Below are 17660 nucleotides of genomic sequence, written 5' to 3'. Positions count from 1 at the left end.
AAAGAAATGTTCTGATTTGGGGAGTGTAAATTAACATAATATGGAGGTAATATTACAAATTACATAAACTTGCTAAAGCTTAGAGCTCTTTAGGAAGTATATTTTTCATGCAGCTGTGGCCATTTCAAATGTGTTATGTTCACTAATCAACACTTTAGGTGTTGTTTCTCAGAACTAAAACTCTTACTTCCCTCCAAATATGGAATGTTAATGTGAGTTTTTTCTAAAAGAAATATATACATGCACATATATGCGTACTATATATACATCATATTTTCTCTTTTACTTTAGCAAGTCACAGGCAATATCAGAGATTTCCTATCTATTTGGAAGGGTAATACTTGTATGCTTTGCATCACATTTTTCACAAATCAAGATTACATTTTAACTTAAGCCTAGTACCAAAGATAATCTGTGCACCTGTATGTTATGTTCAAAGTAAAAGGCATTCCCAAGACCTAGGGTTATCAAGAAAGAGGTGCAGCAGCAAGTCAGAGCTTGGAAAAGTAACACTTGCTCAGGTAAAGAAGTTTTCTTGGTCCCTGGCTGACTCTGTACCTCTCGATGCATTGTACAAATACCTTTGATCAAGGAATGCTGTGCATAAAAAGCAAACCAGTTCTCCTCAAAGCTGAAGTATATCTGGCAGAGCTTACTAATCAGGCATCCACCCACATTAAAGCATCTGTGAGGCTCCATCCCATATTGCCCATGGAGACATTACAGTCATGCTGGAGTGGTATTATATCTGAGTTAAAAAGCTTTGCTGGCCCTGCTGGCTCTGCTCAGGGCCACTTCAAATATTTCTGTAACTATGGCACAATTAATTCATAATTCACCTACAGATAAATGTAAGTTAGCTGTACAAAATCATGGAGAATTGCTAAAATTTAGAAGGAAACAGCAAATACTGAGGTAAATTTGCTAAAATTGGCAAATAAAAAGCAGCTCTCTTTTACTGATGATATGATTCAGCAATATCTTCCCACACAGAACATGTACTCAAATTCACCACATTATACTCCTGAATTGATAGGCCTGAATTCATCCCACCTAAGCACAAACACTCAACTAAGACAGTGGTCTAGAAGCACAGTCTTCCTCTGACATTATCGGTGAGAAGACATGTGTCTCCAAGAGGCAATCAACCCACCTGGGATCTGAGGAAGGTCTGTACAACACACAAACAAAGCAAGAGAAATGTACAATCCTGCAGAATTTACAATCTACCTAGGCAACTAACAAATATGGGAAAGGATAATGAAAGGGTGAAGCAAATTAGCCAACAGCACACAGTAGCTCACAAATGAAGCTAGAACTACAGTTCCTCTCTTGAATCCTAATTCAATGCCACAGGCAACATTATCTTAAACAAAGGCAACAGAAAAAACAATTGTCTGTGTTACAATCAGAGACAAAACAAGACCCAAAGGTTCAATTTTATTATTTAGTTGTTGACAGTTATTTGAATCTTCACCCTTCTCATATTCTATCTTATATATAATACACTTAGCTAGTATTGCCTCTGAAGAAACCTTTTACCTTCAGTAGGAAATCATTAGCCAGTCTTTGGCAGCAGTTATGCACTGTTACCTTTTTGTTAACAAACAATCATTGTTATCGTTGTTTTAAGCAATATTTTGGTCAAAACATTTCCGATGTTTTCTACCACTGACAACAGACTTACAAGAAAAATATTGAGGGTCTGTTTTGAGTAACATCTGAGTAAAGCATAAATATTGAAACCCATATAGAATTAGCAATAATGGAATTATTTCTAGAAACCAATGCTACATTACTGAAACCTAATATATTCTTAAAACTGTCCTAAGAAAATGGTGCTATTTTTATAAATATAAATTTACCAAAGTCTTCTCTCCTGAATAATATTGTATTTTGCTCTCAGTTCTCACGTATCTTAGTTTTTACCGACACATTCAATGAGACTTACCTTATGCCTCTTACACATTTATCTGGAAGTTTCTCATCAGCTTGCCGTTAGACCTTACCAGTCATGGGCTGCAATTTCTTTTATTACCTAGCTCTCTCCTTTATTCCTATGGGACAGTCCAATTGTTCGTTCATCCTAAGTTTTGCACAGTAATTCTTGCATGACTAGCTGCTTAGAAAATCTAGAAGGTTTTTTCCTTTCTATGATTTGTTTCAAATTTTATTAATTTATTCTTCACAAAAGAATACTTTGAGTGCAGAGTACTAAATCCTTAACACTGCTGATCTACTGAAGTGAAATCTGACTTTAGACATTTGGGATACAACAAAGGAGCAATGACTGAAGCCAAAATACCTTCAGATATTTGTTTTTCATTCTCAGATTATTACACAATGGAAGGAAACAACTACAGTTGTTTGTGTTTTGGTTTTTTGTGTTTTTTTTTAAATTTGGAATACAAATAAATTACAAAGAAAGATATTCAACACTTGTCCAGAAACCAAGTTGTTTGAGAAACCAGCTATTCAGATAATATTTCTCAGCCTGCCTTTCTTAGTGCTGGTTATATTCAGCTTCTAGGAGTGTCTGGTGTAATTCACTCCCTGCCTGAACCATTTGAAGAGAACCACTGATTGACTATGAAGAAAATCTTGCATAATCAGATAATGCAGAACTCCAACTACAAGAAATCCAGTCAAGATTTTCAGTCAATCAAGTAAACAGCTTGTTTGCAAAGTATCTTATTAACAGCAGCCAGCATAATAGAAATAAGGTTTTATTCTTTTTTTTTTTTGCTTCCACGGTTTAGAGTCAGCTATAATTTAACTTTCTATAAGTCTATAGACCTCTGGGTGATACAGACAGGTGCAGTTTCATTCACTTTACAAATACGTTATGCAGGTCTACAGAGATGAGGAACTGGTCTTATGCTAATGGAAAATTAATGTTAAACTAAGAAAAAATTAACATTTTAGTCTCTCCTGTTTCTAAATGACTTACAGAGAAAAAGAAAACACTGAGACAAAATAGCTTCTCTGAACTGTTTTATAACTATGAAATAAAAGCATATAAATGATAAAATTTGCTTATACTTTGAATGACCATCTCTACAGTACTTTTCAATTTTGCTTGGTGTTTATAAAATGTAAATCTGTATATCATTTTATGAAATTCTGGTAAATTATCCACTGTATACATTTAAATCTGAGATGCTTTAGTAAATGTCAGTCTAGAAACAGATAAAAAAAATCTGTTATTCATGTATAATCTTCTGCATAAGTATAGCTTGTTAAAAGCTGCCTTAGGTTACAGTTTTTATAAGCGTACTGATTCTAATCTGGAATTAATCAAGTAAATAAATAAATTTACCAAATGGCAAATAATGCTCTGTGTGCATTTAACTTGTAAATACATCTGTAAAATATTTTATTAACAGTAGGTGGCAACCTTTGAAAATTGGACTGCATGGTTTTACTTCTAAATATACAAATGCAAATTATTTCAAGAATGATTTTATAAGCAGAAGGTGGTTGATCTGAGTATCTGCTTATTGAGAAGATTTACAAAAACCTCTAAATGCTGTGCTATTATAGGGGAAGTCTGCATTAACTATGGAAATCATAATTTGTTTAAGAGTCTAACAAATACTGTTTTGTGGTGCTTTTCAAATAATGAATGTTTGATTAATATTAAAGACATCATTTGAGAAGCAAATTAAATTTGGTTAACTTCTCCAGTATAGCATTCTAACTTTATAACTGCAAATAGTCCATTTGCTGTTCTCCAAATGCAATGAGATTCATTGTTCCACTGTACTGCAAATACCTTGAAAACTGTTCTTTGGTGGCTGTCAAGAGGTAAGTATGCTGCCTATGAAAATGTGGGCTTGATAAAATTCACATCTGATGTATTCCCCAGTTCCTGACCCACAGCATCCCTGCCATTTAAGTCCTTTCTCTATCAGAGAAAATAGCCATCGAAATATCCAGAAGTCAGAGATTGCTAGATTGATTTTTGCTGCTTCCTGGTTTGCAGTTCAGAATGCATAATTTCCCAAGTGACTGGCTAAGACATCCTATACTACTTACACCTTGTATCTTACGCCTATCCAACAATGCATTCTTTTACGTTAGGACAATGTGTCTTTACAGATAAATATCATCAGATTCACCAGCTGTTCTTCTTTAAGTACATTTTTATTAGCTGTCAGAGGGAAAGACAAATTTGTTGGGAGGGCAAAGTAAAAATTGCTGCACAGAAATGTATTTAAGCATCATACTAAAACAAAACAGACATTCCTTTTTCATTTCAAATTGCTTTGCTTTTTATGAAATTTTGCTCAGGTATTCATTCATTCTATACAGTACAGTATGGCTCACTTTTTCCCTCATTTTCACTGCACCAGAATTTACCCCAAATGTATTACAGAGTTCTCTTATACACTTTATAAAAGGAATTCCACAATTTACAAAACCAGCCCTGATATTCTGAGAAACAGTGCCTTCAAAGAGAATTTCTGTAGCAAGTCATTGCCACTTCAAATAATACAGACATGCCTAGACAATGATATAATTATCTGGTAACTTCCTTTACTATGGTATTTTAATTTATTAAATATATATATTAATATATATCTGATATATATTAAGCATATATGTATGCTTATATATCCAATAGGTCTAGTTTACACCCAGGTACCTAAGCACAACTTAGTATACTGAGAAAAACAGCAGTGATTTGTCTGAAGCTAGGCCAGATGCGGCATTTTATGGCTATTGCTCTGTGGATGTTGATCTTGTCTCTCCTAAAGTTAGTCATTAAAGTAAGCCATACTGTTGTGTAGATAATAATAGTGATTATATTTTTGGCTCACCAGGACACCTCTGTTCACTGCACCGTCTAACTTCCTCTCCAGTTCCTTCACATTGTTGCCCAGTCACGGCAGCACCTTGACAGATCCTTATCCGCCTCTCCCAGCCACCGTCGCAGGATTTGGAACAGCCACTCCAGTGGCCCCACTGGTTCCACTGGCCATTTGCTGTTTGGAAAAATAGCGTTAGGGTGGTGACACAATGACAGTCATAAAGGAGGATATATATAGGTTATTCTTCACCTGCATAAGAGAAGAAAGCCTCTCAAATATGACTAACGGTGACAGAAGTAGTAGATCTAGGCACATGGAAGATGGGGAAGTCTCTACTTGGCTCCTAAATAAGGGATTGGGATTGTTGTCTAAATGACTTGCATCTTAAGATAAAATAAAAAGAATTGCTGCACATTAACATTCACGCAAGAATGCAAAACCGATGTTGTCCCTTTTGTTTGTTTGTTTTCTTACATACTTACATAGTGCGGTTGTATGGTAACAATATACATTACAACATGCTTAAGAACCCTTTAAAAACTAAATAAAAACATTTTTGCCTATATTTTAGGAGCTTGGATTTTATATGCTTTGAAAGCACAAATGAGGCTTAGAATAAATGTAGTTTACCCACCCTGGAAGGCTGCTTTTGTAGTGCCAGAGGATCAGCGTAAAAGGGAATCAGGTCATACATGTTCACTTTCTAGGTTCATGAAACACTTTATCCAGTTCTTTAGGCCTCAAACATATCTTTCTAAAGCCGGTGAATGTCCTTTAGACAGTGATAAAACTGGAAAGCTGATATGCAGCCCACCACACAGTCTTTCCGAACATATTCTTCAGCTTTGTATCTTATCAAATACAGGAAAGCCAGGCCCCAGGCCTCCCTCTGGAGATGGCTGCTGCGCCCCTCCGCAGCGCGCTGAGGCCTGTGGCAGCCCCCGCGCCGGCCGCTGTGCCCCCGGCTCCCGCCCTGGGGCTCCCGGCCCGGAGCCAGGCTGCCCGGCCCGGCCCTCGGCAGGAGGGGCAGCACGGCTGCTCCCCGCGCCCTCGGTACTCACCCGTGCACTCGGGGTTGTAGCACTCCCGGCTCTCAGCCCAGGGCCCTCGGCACTCGGAGCCGCCGTGGGCCGCTGCTGTGCACTGCCGGCTCCGCTGCTGGGTGCCATTGGAACAGGTCACCGAGCACTGGCTCCACGAGCTCCACTCCTGCCACTGTCCGTCCACTGCCGCGGCAGGCACATAAGAGATGGACACAGTAGAGTTACCACCTGAGAGAGGCAGGGCCTCGCAGCTGCACCCTAAGCTAAGGGGCTTCAGCGCGGACTTGAACGCAGCCCCTTGGACTGGGCCTGGCCTAAAGACAGTTGATTTCTTACAGCAATCAAATACAGAAACCGCCATTATGTGCTAATTAAATTTAAAATGGTTTTCCTTTTTGTTGAAGTAAAGAACATTTCATCTCTTCTAATTGTATGCTGACACAGCAAAGGCTAAATTTTGATTTTGCTCATGTACAGTTTGAAAGGCCTTACTAAATACAAGGCCTTATTAAAAAGGCCGGTCTTGCCTTTTTAGGCAAAATGGGGCCAATCTTGCATGATGTAAACCCTGAGCCCTTCAAAAGGGTTTTATTACAGCTGCAGCACTCAGATGGGCCAGTTTACAAGATTATTGGGTCCTGACTGTGAAATCAGGTCTCTTTAGTTGAATAGGAAAAGGAAAACAGGAGTTACCACTTTGCCTCACATACAGTGTCTGTTCTCTATAGTTGCAATATTGATATACTTTTATCATTCATGCTTCCTGTCAGGTAAATGACCCCAGTTGTTCAACATTCTGTTGAGATAAAATGTTGGAGGGCAGAAACGTCCTGCCTTCCTCCTCATCTCTGCTTCTGTAATTATGCATATTGCATAATCTTTCTGAATTTGTCAAGCTGAACTTTTAAACAATATGGATATGGTGACCGGTTCTGTATTTAGTATTTTGTACTATCCCACACACTCGAGTTTGGATGCAGATTCCCATGAGTAAAGGTTTAGGACTGTGATTTTTAATTTCGTACATCAGAAAGCTTCTTGAGGTAAATGAAAACATTAAAAACCAAAACATAAAAAATACAAACCAATTAAGTTCCCATACAATTGAAAAATATATGGTCTATAATAGATGATAGGACTAGACAGTAATTTTGAAAACAACTAAGCATTATGAAATGTGTTATTACTGGTTGTGCTAATTCAGTATCCTGCATTCATACAGACCAGCAATCATCAGTTCGTCATTGCACCTGCATTACACCCAATATAAACTTCGGTAAATTTTAGGTTGTAATACAATTTTGATTAATACTTGTCCTTGAAAACCTAGTTTTATAACTACCTTGCTCTGAAAGCACCATTACTGAAAACAAGTAACTTCACTTGGCGCACTTGCCAACCCCTGATTTCACGATTCTTCTAAAGGAGGGCTGGAATAGCAGCTTCCTGAGTTGATGGTTTTAATAATTAAAATAGGAAGCAGAATCTTTAAGTTAGTGATTTAACATACTGTGTCTGTATGGGCGCAACACCATTCAGTGAAAGAGAGGTGAACTATTTTACTGTTGTCTGACAGTAACCACAGAACATTTCTAACAGTTCAAAGATGCAATCCCTATTATCTCTAATGCCCAGGATCTCAGCAACCAGTGAACGAAAGGAAGGGAGGATTTGAGGGTTTTTTCCTAAAATTCTATATTAAATATTCGATGTAATGCCTGGTTGTGAACCACTTCTTAATGCAGATGCCTCTCAAGCTATGATGCTGTGCCCTGATAATTTATTCTGCAGAAAATGGAAATCTTTCCAAACATGGAAGCTAGTGGTACTCATTAATCATAAAAGATCTATGTGAAGAGGAAAACATTATGGAAATTACTTTTCAATGCACCCTCTTCAGTCTTATTCATTGCTATATAGTATTATTTAGGGTAGGAAAGATCGAATCAATTATTATAGTGTCTTTGGAGAAAACTCATTTTGTGGCTTCTCATTTATATTTCATCCATCTCCCTTTATCTTTAGGAGAAATAGCATGTGAGTTTTCTATTTCAGAAATATCATTAAGAGACTAAAGAATTCAACATGAAGATTCTCTTATAAAATTGAACATTCAAATTACAGCAAATCTTAACATTCAGCAGATTCAGATTGTTACTTTTAAAAGTAACTAGCATATAACTTCCTCTGGTGAAAGTAATTTAGGTACAAATGACTGCTCAAAATCCAGAAGACTCAAATAACTGCTTATTTTGACAGATTAGCTGTAATAACTTTTGTGGTTTTTTGCAATACTGAAGTGAACCGAATGCATTAATTTCTTCTCTGCTGTTTTTATTTGGCATGTCTCTTGTCAACTCTGCTTCATGCTCATAGATCATGTTAATTACCTTTGTCTAGGCACATGTAAAAGTGCACAGCTGCCAACTTGGCCAAAAACTGGATTAATCCAAATTTTTTGCAGCTGCATTCAGCACTAAAACTTTTCCACAAATTTGTCCTAAAGTTGGAGTATGCTTTGCTGATCAGAAGAAAAGCGAAGTTGTTTCACATAATTCTGAGAAATTTAGTTTAAATTCTGTGAGGCATAAAGTTCCATTTTTCCCTTCATCTCTGTTTTCAAATCATCAAACAACCATTTCCTAATTAAATGTCCATCAACCCTTTCCAGGAAGAGCTCTGGTCACAAAGAATCTATTTGCAGCACTGTTGTGAACTGCGGATATTCAACAAGCCCACTGCAAGGGTAACCTTCACACTGTCAGACAGAGCTCATGAAAGAAACTTCTCACATTACAGCCACCTGACAATGATTCTATGATTTTATGATTCTATGATTATTATGTATATAACCTTCTTTATGGTTATTGAACTTATGGCAATACTTAGGTATTATATACATATATACACACATATATGTATGTGTATACATACACACATACATATATATATATATATATGTAAGCATATTGAAAATTTTCATCAAAGTTAATCATAACCTATGGACAAAAAATTTAAAATACATTTTGAAAGAATAATTTCTTTTTTCAGTTAGCTTCAGTTTCAGTGGATGAAAGTTTTACCATGAAGCCCACACATTGTTTACTTGGTTAGGGATATTTTTTTGAAAGTAGCTTAGCAACTGACGCCCAGAAATTAAGAACTTAAAATCCTTACCATAAGGGCTTAACTGGGATTTAAATAATGCCCTAGTTTGTGTCAGCCTTTCTCTCTGCACACATGTAGATAATAACTATTTTGAATAAATTAATAACAACAAAATTTTATGGTTTCCTAAATATGTTTGTTGTATGTTTAATAAATAATATACATTGAACCTCAAAGCAAATATTTCAGATATAAAAAAAATTTTAGATATGGTGGACAGAAACTGTGTGACCTTTGAACTCTTTAAGCCATACTCAGAAGGTTTGCCTTTTGGTTCTCCAAGACCCATCCTGAATCAAGATTTCATATACACCACACCATGCCCTACAGAAAGAGTATCTTGAAGAAACTAAGAATTGTCTGCTATATCCTTTAATCACTACAGTCAGAATTATGAAAAATATTAACCCATCTACTCATTTTGCATAACTATTTTCTTGTGGAAAGAGAAACTAAATAAATCACAACAACCCACATCAAATGCACTGTAACAAAGCAGAGAGTTGCTAGATGAGCTCACCAGGGCAGAGTGCAATATTGCAAGGTTTATGTTGTGTTTCAGGTCCATCACATGATCTTCCCCCATACTGGGGAGGTATACATGACCTTGTCCTAGTTCTTTGGCCTCGACCACATGTGAATGAACACAAACTCCAAGGCGACCATTCCTCCCAAACGCCATGTACTGCAATAAACCAAACAGATTTTAACCAGAAACAGACACACAAGTAACAGAAGGATCTCAAATAAACAAGATCAATATTTTAGATGGGAATTATTTTGCCAATTTCAAGGAAATCAGTACAATCTTTAGCTTTGGCAAATAAATCCTTTATAAAGTGTAGTCCACTTAGATTTTAAAAGTATATTTCATCTAAAGCATATTTAACTTTGAACCATTTTATCTAATTTTTAAACTAATCTTACTACCAAATTTTCTTTTCTTTCTTTCTTTTAAGAAGGTTGGCTTCCCTTTTCAAAAGTTAGTTATGCTATCTTTGGTGCCTGACTTGACACATTTTTAAAAGCCCTGATTTTCAGGAGAGTAGTCTTTGTGAAAATCAGGCGTATACTTTATGTATCAAAGCAACTCTAAAAATTTGAAGCAATCTAAATTAAGCTTCCTTTGGAAAATATAGAAATAAATGCAATAATTTCTTACTGTGTCACCATCATAAATTGGGGCTGTTATCTTACAGTTGTTTCACTTGTTTAAATTATGGTGGAAACATGGCATCATATGTCCTTGATTATCTTCCTCAAAAATTCCAAGTCCACATAAACAAGGGTTTTGCACTATTTCCTTACATGAACATATTAAGTGATTTAACATACACAGTAATACATGCATCGCTATCTTAAAAGAAATGTTCACTCAAACTTCAAACAGCTTCAGAGTACACAATAAATTACAAACAAAAATAAGTATTTTTATATTCAAGTATTGTGTAAAATTAATATGAAGAATCATAGAAGATGCACCTTTCTCTGCCTTATTTTTTTTTCCACTGTAGGAGAAACTAATATACAATATCCATATGAGCTTATATACCATATGCATTCCCTTTTCAGAAGGAACTAGAGTTAAATTTTCAGAAAGTTCTCTAATATAATTATAGGTAAACAGATACTGGTAAGACAATTCCATAGGTGCATTGGTAAAACAGTTCTTTATAAAAATAGTGAAAAATAATGCAATACAAACTTTAGTTATTTTTCATCTGCTTGAATAAAAGCAGTTGCACAGGATTAAATTATTAATGTAGTGATGAGACCTATAGCGATTCTAGGCATTTAAGAAAAAGCCAGAGACAGTACCTAGACGGAGCATCACACTTGGTATCACATAACTGTGTGTTTCTGCAACCCTGTCTGTTTGAAGGGTGTCTGGAGGGTGAAATAGTGTATAACATCTCAGTGTATCATTGGTAATGATTCACAACATTACAGAAGAAATAGATTTTCTGGTTTGTCCTCACTTTATTTCATTGCCGTGAAAGAACTTCTCATATATAGGTTTCCTTCACCCTGAAGGCACATATCACCTGCCCAGTTTCTACAAATAAAACTCTTTTCTTGTAGGGATCAGAATAACATTTCCTGAGGTGAAGTTCAGTTGCAAGGGTGCGGAAGGGCATTCAGCTCCCTGGCATATTATCTCAAAATCATCAGTAAGATCAAGGGGAATTCCGCATGTAGGTAAGTTCTATTGCATTTCATTAAAAATAAGAAAAATCATCATTTTAGATGTTGTGTTGAGGTAAAAAGTTTGTTAGCTACCTTCTGAGAATTGTACCTGACAGACAATTTCAAGCTTCATTCAGAGAAGATTGTAACCCACTAGATAACAGCTCAATTGATGAAAGGTTTTTAGTTGGTCATGTACAAGTGGACAAAAAGCACAATAATTATTCCATAGTCCTACATTGCTAACTTTATTAAAATTATCTTATTCTTAACATCACATCAATCTACATTATATTAGAAAAAATGATTAATGTTAAAGTGACAGGTTATAGTCTAGTTATTTTAGAAATCTTGATTAACTGTGACATTTTGCAAAACTAGGAAACCTAACTCTTCTAAAACTAGTAAATTCATGGCTATATCTGCATATAATCCCTTACATTTCATTTTTTCTCAACAGGTACTGTACTTAGACAGCTACTCTGATCCAGCAATATGATCTGAAGATTTTTTTCTCATTGGCAAAGTATTAGCTTATGAATCCAGACATATCTCTAATACTCCACGTTTTTTATCATGTGAGAAAAATTAATGAAAAATTGATTTGTCAGATCAGATTCCAAACAGTAGTCAGTAATAACAACAATATAATTTCATCTCCTGATACCACAATCATTGATTAAGATGCTCAGGTGCAACAAGAAGTACTTCAAAAAACATAAAAGATAGCAAAAAAAAAATCCAAATTAGAAAAATATTACTCTGTAAATAATAATAAATTCAAAAGATCTTGACACTATGTAGACACAGGTTTTTCAGGGTCAAGACATTTTGAATTTTTGTTTACATCTATTGTTTAATGTGGAATTTTGATTTGATGCTGTCAAAACCTTATGCTAGTTGTCTTCATTTAAAAATGACAAAAATGTGCTGAGGGGCTCTTTAAAGAAGCTGTCTTGAAACAAAAGTTTGTATATCTCTTTGGGCAAGAGTGACTGCATGTTAGGAGCAGCACAGAATAATTCTTCTGTGATACCTGAACAGAAGCCAAAACAAAATGTTTCACTTTGGGTGGACTCAAACTTACAGCAGCCCTCTATCTGTTTGTGGTTTAAAGTAAGCTCATTAAGTAAAAATTTCACATTACCTTCTTGTATGTATAGACTTGTATAGCTGAAACTAGTAGATAACTAATACAGTCAAGGATGGAAAAGGCATAACACTAAGAAAACAACCAATGTCAGCAAACAAAATATAAAGGAGAATTAATCTATTCAATGCATTACAGTGGTATCTACATTATCCAGATAAGCTTTAAAAGAACATCTTAATTTAAAAATTCTTACCTTTGAATATTTTTTGTAATATTTCATTAAGATTTTCTTTTTTTAATACCATTTTCTAAATGCAAAAAACCCTACAACATCTGATGAATTATAGCCAGATGAGCTATGCCAAATTAGACCAGATGGAGAGCTGGCCCACCAAGGAGTTACTGTTTTCTATAACACAGTTTCAGATATAAGATTCATTATTTGGGACAAAAATATTCAGAGTATTGCCAACTTATCTGTCAAAAACATTGCTAGCAGAACGAGTTTGCATTACTGCAGAGCATCTTTCCTTTCTCTCTGCCACTCTGTGAACCTAGTCATGTTGAAGTGAACACCCACAGTGTTCACCATACACAACTGCTGTGAAGTGGGAGGAGGTGTGAGGCCATGCTGGCCTTCATCCTACAAGCACATTTTTATTGGGGTTTAAATGCTTTTGATTTGTTCAGCTTTAAACTGAACAGATATTGAAAAGCTATCATGGCCATTGATGTTTCATTGTAAGTGGTACTGGCCCGGTACTCTTTAATATCTTCATCAATGACGTAGTGAGATCAAGCGCACCCTCAGAAAGTTTGCAGGTGACAGCAAGCTGAGTGCTGCAGTTGACACACCTGAGGAATGGGATGCCATCCAGAGGGACCTCGACAAGCTCAAGAAGTGGGCCTGTGTGAACCTCGTGAGGTTTAACAAGGCCAAGTGCAAGGTCCTGCACATGGATCAGGGCAGTCCCCAGTATCAATACAGACTGGGGGATGAAGGGATTGAGAGCAGCCCCGTGGAGAAGGACTTGGGGGTACTGGTGAATGAAAATCTGGACATGAGCTGGCAATGTGTGCTCACAGCCCAGAGAGACAACCATATCCTGGGCTGCATCAACAGAAGCGTGACCAGCAGTTTGAGGGAGGTGATTCTGCCCTTTGCTCTACCAGCAGTTTGAGGGAGGTGATTCTGCCCTTTTCTCTGCTCTTGTAAGACTCCATCTGGAGTACTCCATCCAGCTCTGAAGTCCTCAGCACAGAAAAGACATGAACCTGTTGAAGTGGGTCTAGAGGAGGACCACAAAAATGGTCAGAGGGATGGAACACCCATCCTATGAAAGAAGGCTGAGGCAGCTGGGGTTGTTCAGCCTGGAAAAGAGAAGGCTCTGGGGACACCTTATTGTAGCCTTTCAGTACTTAAAGAGGGCTTAAAAGAAAGACGGGGACATACTTTTTAGCAGAGCCTGTTGTGACAGGACAAGGAGTAATGGTTTTAAACTAAGAGAGGGCAGATTCAGACTAGTTATAAGAAAGAAATTTTTTACAATGAGGATAGTGAAACACTGGAAAAGGTTGCACATAGAGGTGGTAGATGCCCCATCTCTGGAAGCATTCAAGGTCAGATTGGACGGGGCTCTGAGCAACCTAATCTAGTAAAGATGTCCCGGCTTACTGCAGGGGAGGTGGGTCCCTTCCAACTCAAAATATTCCATGGTTATACGATTGCATGATATCATAGTTTAATATGGGTGAATAACTACATCTAAGCAGATGCTGCATTAAAGAAATTTTTAAAATTAAATTTGAATATATGTATGCACAAATTTAAACTCACTTAAGTGCTATAGTTTCCTTTAATGTAGTTTAAATTGTCCAGTCAAAAATCTTTCTTAAATTCGTAATATGTAAATGCAGCAAATCTTCTGACAGCTGCCCTCTAACCTTCAAGTTTAAGCCATACAGCTACTCCTGCCATGTCTCTTTCTAATTACAGACCTAAGTTTTCCTTACAGTTATTTTTTTTCCTTTCAAGTGAAAGCCTGAACTTTCAGAGGATAGATGACTAACAATAAACCTACAGGAATTAAAAAAGATAGGGCTAATTTTTTGTAACATTTTTGTTAGTGTGCGGTGCAGGCAGAGAATGTATCAAGATGTGCAACAATTCAGCAATATAGCCAAACTTCATTGATATGAGCTCTGAGAAAATAAAAGGAGATAAGCAGTCTTAGCATATCACACAGGCGAAGATATAGTTTTTAAGTATACAAATGGTTGACATCGTTTAGGGTATTCTTCCTCCTGCCATATCTTGTTTTATCCATAAGCCTGAAAATGCAGAGCTTGAGCTAAATTTTTGAAGAAGTTGTTGAAGGCAAGGGAGAAGGACAAATAGAAAATAACGATGAACTTCTAGTTGTTAGAAGTCATCCACTAAGCTGAAACGAATCAGTGGCACTGCAGTCCTGAATCCTGAGATAGCCTACTATGCTAGACTTTTCTATAAGACTCTCGATTCCAAGGCAGACTGAATTTACGTAATGGGCTCCCATCCTTGAAAGAGTACTTGTCTGGAACAAATATATATAAACAAACAATTATGTAAAAAATGGTTCCTACATGATTTACTTGAATTATTAGGTGTACTACTTTGAAATGTAAGGTTTTATTTCAATACTAATACATATATATAATGAAGAAGCTGGTGAGTCCCATTCTCAATATTTTCCAGGACAGTGAGATCACAAAGAGATGTATTCCCTAACTTCCCAGTGAGTATCTTGAACACTAAAGGGAGTATATGAAGGCAAGTTGATGAAAATAACTCTGGAAGCCTTGCATTAGTATTTGCAAGTTTAACAGATTCCTTTGAAGCCTGTGGATAGATGCTTGAGGTATAGTCCAGTAGGCCGTTCTGCATACTTTTTTTATTTTAAAGGGGCAACCTTTTGATTAGGAAATACTATTTCAGCTCTCCGAATGCTCCCTGCTCCCTTTTACTAATCATGCAATGAATCATGTAATGAATATGCCCAGTAGATTTTTTATTTGTAGGTTACAAGGAGAGACCAGTGTTACATGTTTGTATGTTTGTTGCTTCTAGTTTATACTCTATGGTGTAAAATCTTGCTGTATTATCAGAGTCCAGAAGCTGCATGGAATGAGTGGTACAGGTCTGGGTACACAGGCCAGATCCCAGCTACATATGCAAACATTTAGATTGTTTTGTCAACTGTGTGGTTTAATTATGCTGGTATACAAACTATGTATTTTCTTATGCATGGACCAGGGATAATCCTGAACTATGCAGCTCTCTGATATGGGATATAGAATATAATGAAGAGAGAGGATACTTAGGCTAATAGTTAAAGGGTTTTTTGAAAAATTAATGGAGCTGTGGCTAAGAAAAGCACATTTCTAAACTGTTAATCCTTGCATACGGCCATACAGTAGTGGCCTTGTAGCCAGACAGAGACCAACATAAATTAATAAGTTTATTGTAATTATGTGCAACAACAGGCAAGATTAAGTCCAGAAGACTAATTATTTAGGAAAGGTAATTCAAGATACATGAAGATTATCAGAATCAGCTGTGCTGATCTGCAAAGGAAAATACCTTGGCAGTATCACTGTTAGCCAGTGAGAACATTGCTCATACTGGGTAGTTGGAATAAAAAAAGCTGTACCCTGAAGCGGGAGCTCATGTGTTAGAAAAGAGCTCCTTTGTGACCTGAGAAATATGGAGCAATCTTTTTGTGTGAGCATTGTTTAGAAGTTTGCTAGACAATGTGATTTTTAAGAATTAACTTTTTTCAAGTTTACTTTGACAGAAAATTAATTACCTTGACTTCTGCATTACATAGATTTTTTGGGGGGGTTTATATGAAAATTTTCTTTCTGTACTGGAGAGAATGAAGACAAATTTATGTAAAATCAGATTATTTAAATGCCTTTCCTTTACTTAGGCAATACTAAATGAGCAAGAAAGCAGGTAGAACTGCATTTTATTGTGAGTGCTGGACTGCGTGTTTTTGTGTTCATATCTCATGCAGTTCCAAACAAATCTTTAAATCTATCTTTGATTGTTTGGAATGTTTGTTCTTTTCTTTTATAGTTTGCTTTTTTCACTTATTTTTGTACTTTCAAGTTAAGAGTTCTTTTGCAATATATCCCACCTCTAGCAGGCTCTAAGCTAGCCTTTTTAGAAATAGTTGCCATTTTTGTGCATAAGCACTTCAAATTATCAAATCCAGCCTTGTCTGGGGGTTTCTACCCTAAAATATTAGAATATCCCATGTGAACTGCTTACTTAAAGCACAGCTGTGAAGCATTAAGTGCTGAGAGCAGTTCTTATTACTGTGACTGTTTATCTAGATACAGTCTTTTAAGTTGCTTTTGATTACAGAGGTTCCCTAAATGCTTATAATGGTGAGACACAAACTCAAATGGGATCACATATGCACTTCCCATTGGATATTTTCAATACACAGTAACAATGTGAGAGTTTGATTCTATATGCTACTACTCATTGAGATAAAGTCCAAGGGATTCTCTGTGCATGACAGTTTAGTTTACTTCAGAAATGGAGTGCACTTCCCCAGAAGCTGAAGATGGCTCTCCACCCTCTTGAGATCAAATGTTACAAAGACCTGAGGAATTTATGCATCTGAAGGCAGGCATACAATTTTTTTGTGTGTTTCAGCCACAGCAGAGAAAAGTGAATATAGTCATAGGCCATATGCCTTCCCTTTTGTTTTCCATCCCAAATTAATCATGTCCACAGGTAGAGTCTAAATAAACGAGATATGCCCTTTCAGCAACTAACCTGAACATGTCTGTCTCTCGTCCTTAGTGTATAACTACTGCTGAACTCCAACTATGTCCAGATCTCTGAGACAAAAGGAGTAGGAAAACTGTGATGCAAGATACCGATGACCTTTACCTTGTGTCAGATGTAAGAGTTACTTTTTGTCTGATCTTTTTTCCTTTGATGGGTAGCTGTTGCCCTTTCTTGCCAGAACATTGTAAAGAAAAGTCCATTAAGACATTACTGATCAGAGAACATTATTCTTCTGGCCCATCGCCTAGAAGACAGTACTCTAAATGGCAAAACAATTTGATGGCAGCGTCTAATAGTATGTTAACTTAACCCACCCTGTTAATCAGTCTCTGCTTCTTAATGTATTGGTGATCTGGATTTCTTCCCTAGTTTGTATTTGGTGCTCACGATATACCTTCTCTTTTCTGAGTGAAAATCAGAGAATATAGACTTTTTTAAAAAATCTGAACCTGTTAGAAAAAAGGCACTCTTGTTCCATATCTTGACTGTCCTGAAAGTAAAAATAACAATCC

The 17660-nt window shown here is 36.4% G+C and overlaps 1 protein-coding gene across 6 annotated transcripts in view; it reads right to left on the bottom strand.

Moving 5' to 3' along the window:
- The window catches only part of ADGRB3 (adhesion G protein-coupled receptor B3), a 466021-nt gene that overhangs the window by 259065 nt on the left and 189296 nt on the right, over positions 1-17660 (bottom strand). For all 6 annotated transcript variants that reach the window (XM_037392627.1, XM_037392623.1, XM_037392625.1 and 3 more), the window contains 3 exons: positions 9546-9710; positions 5876-6040; positions 4824-4988 (listed from right to left, as the gene is read on the bottom strand). In XM_037392627.1, coding sequence (XP_037248524.1) covers positions 4824-4988; positions 5876-6040; positions 9546-9710 — 495 coding nt within the window. The remainder of the gene's footprint in view (positions 1-4823; positions 4989-5875; positions 6041-9545; positions 9711-17660) is intronic.

Source organism: Falco rusticolus, chromosome 6 (assembly GCF_015220075.1).
Source record: "Falco rusticolus isolate bFalRus1 chromosome 6, bFalRus1.pri, whole genome shotgun sequence".
Taxonomy (NCBI): Eukaryota; Metazoa; Chordata; class Aves; order Falconiformes; family Falconidae; genus Falco; species Falco rusticolus.
This window is presented reverse-complemented; position numbering and strand designations above follow the sequence as displayed.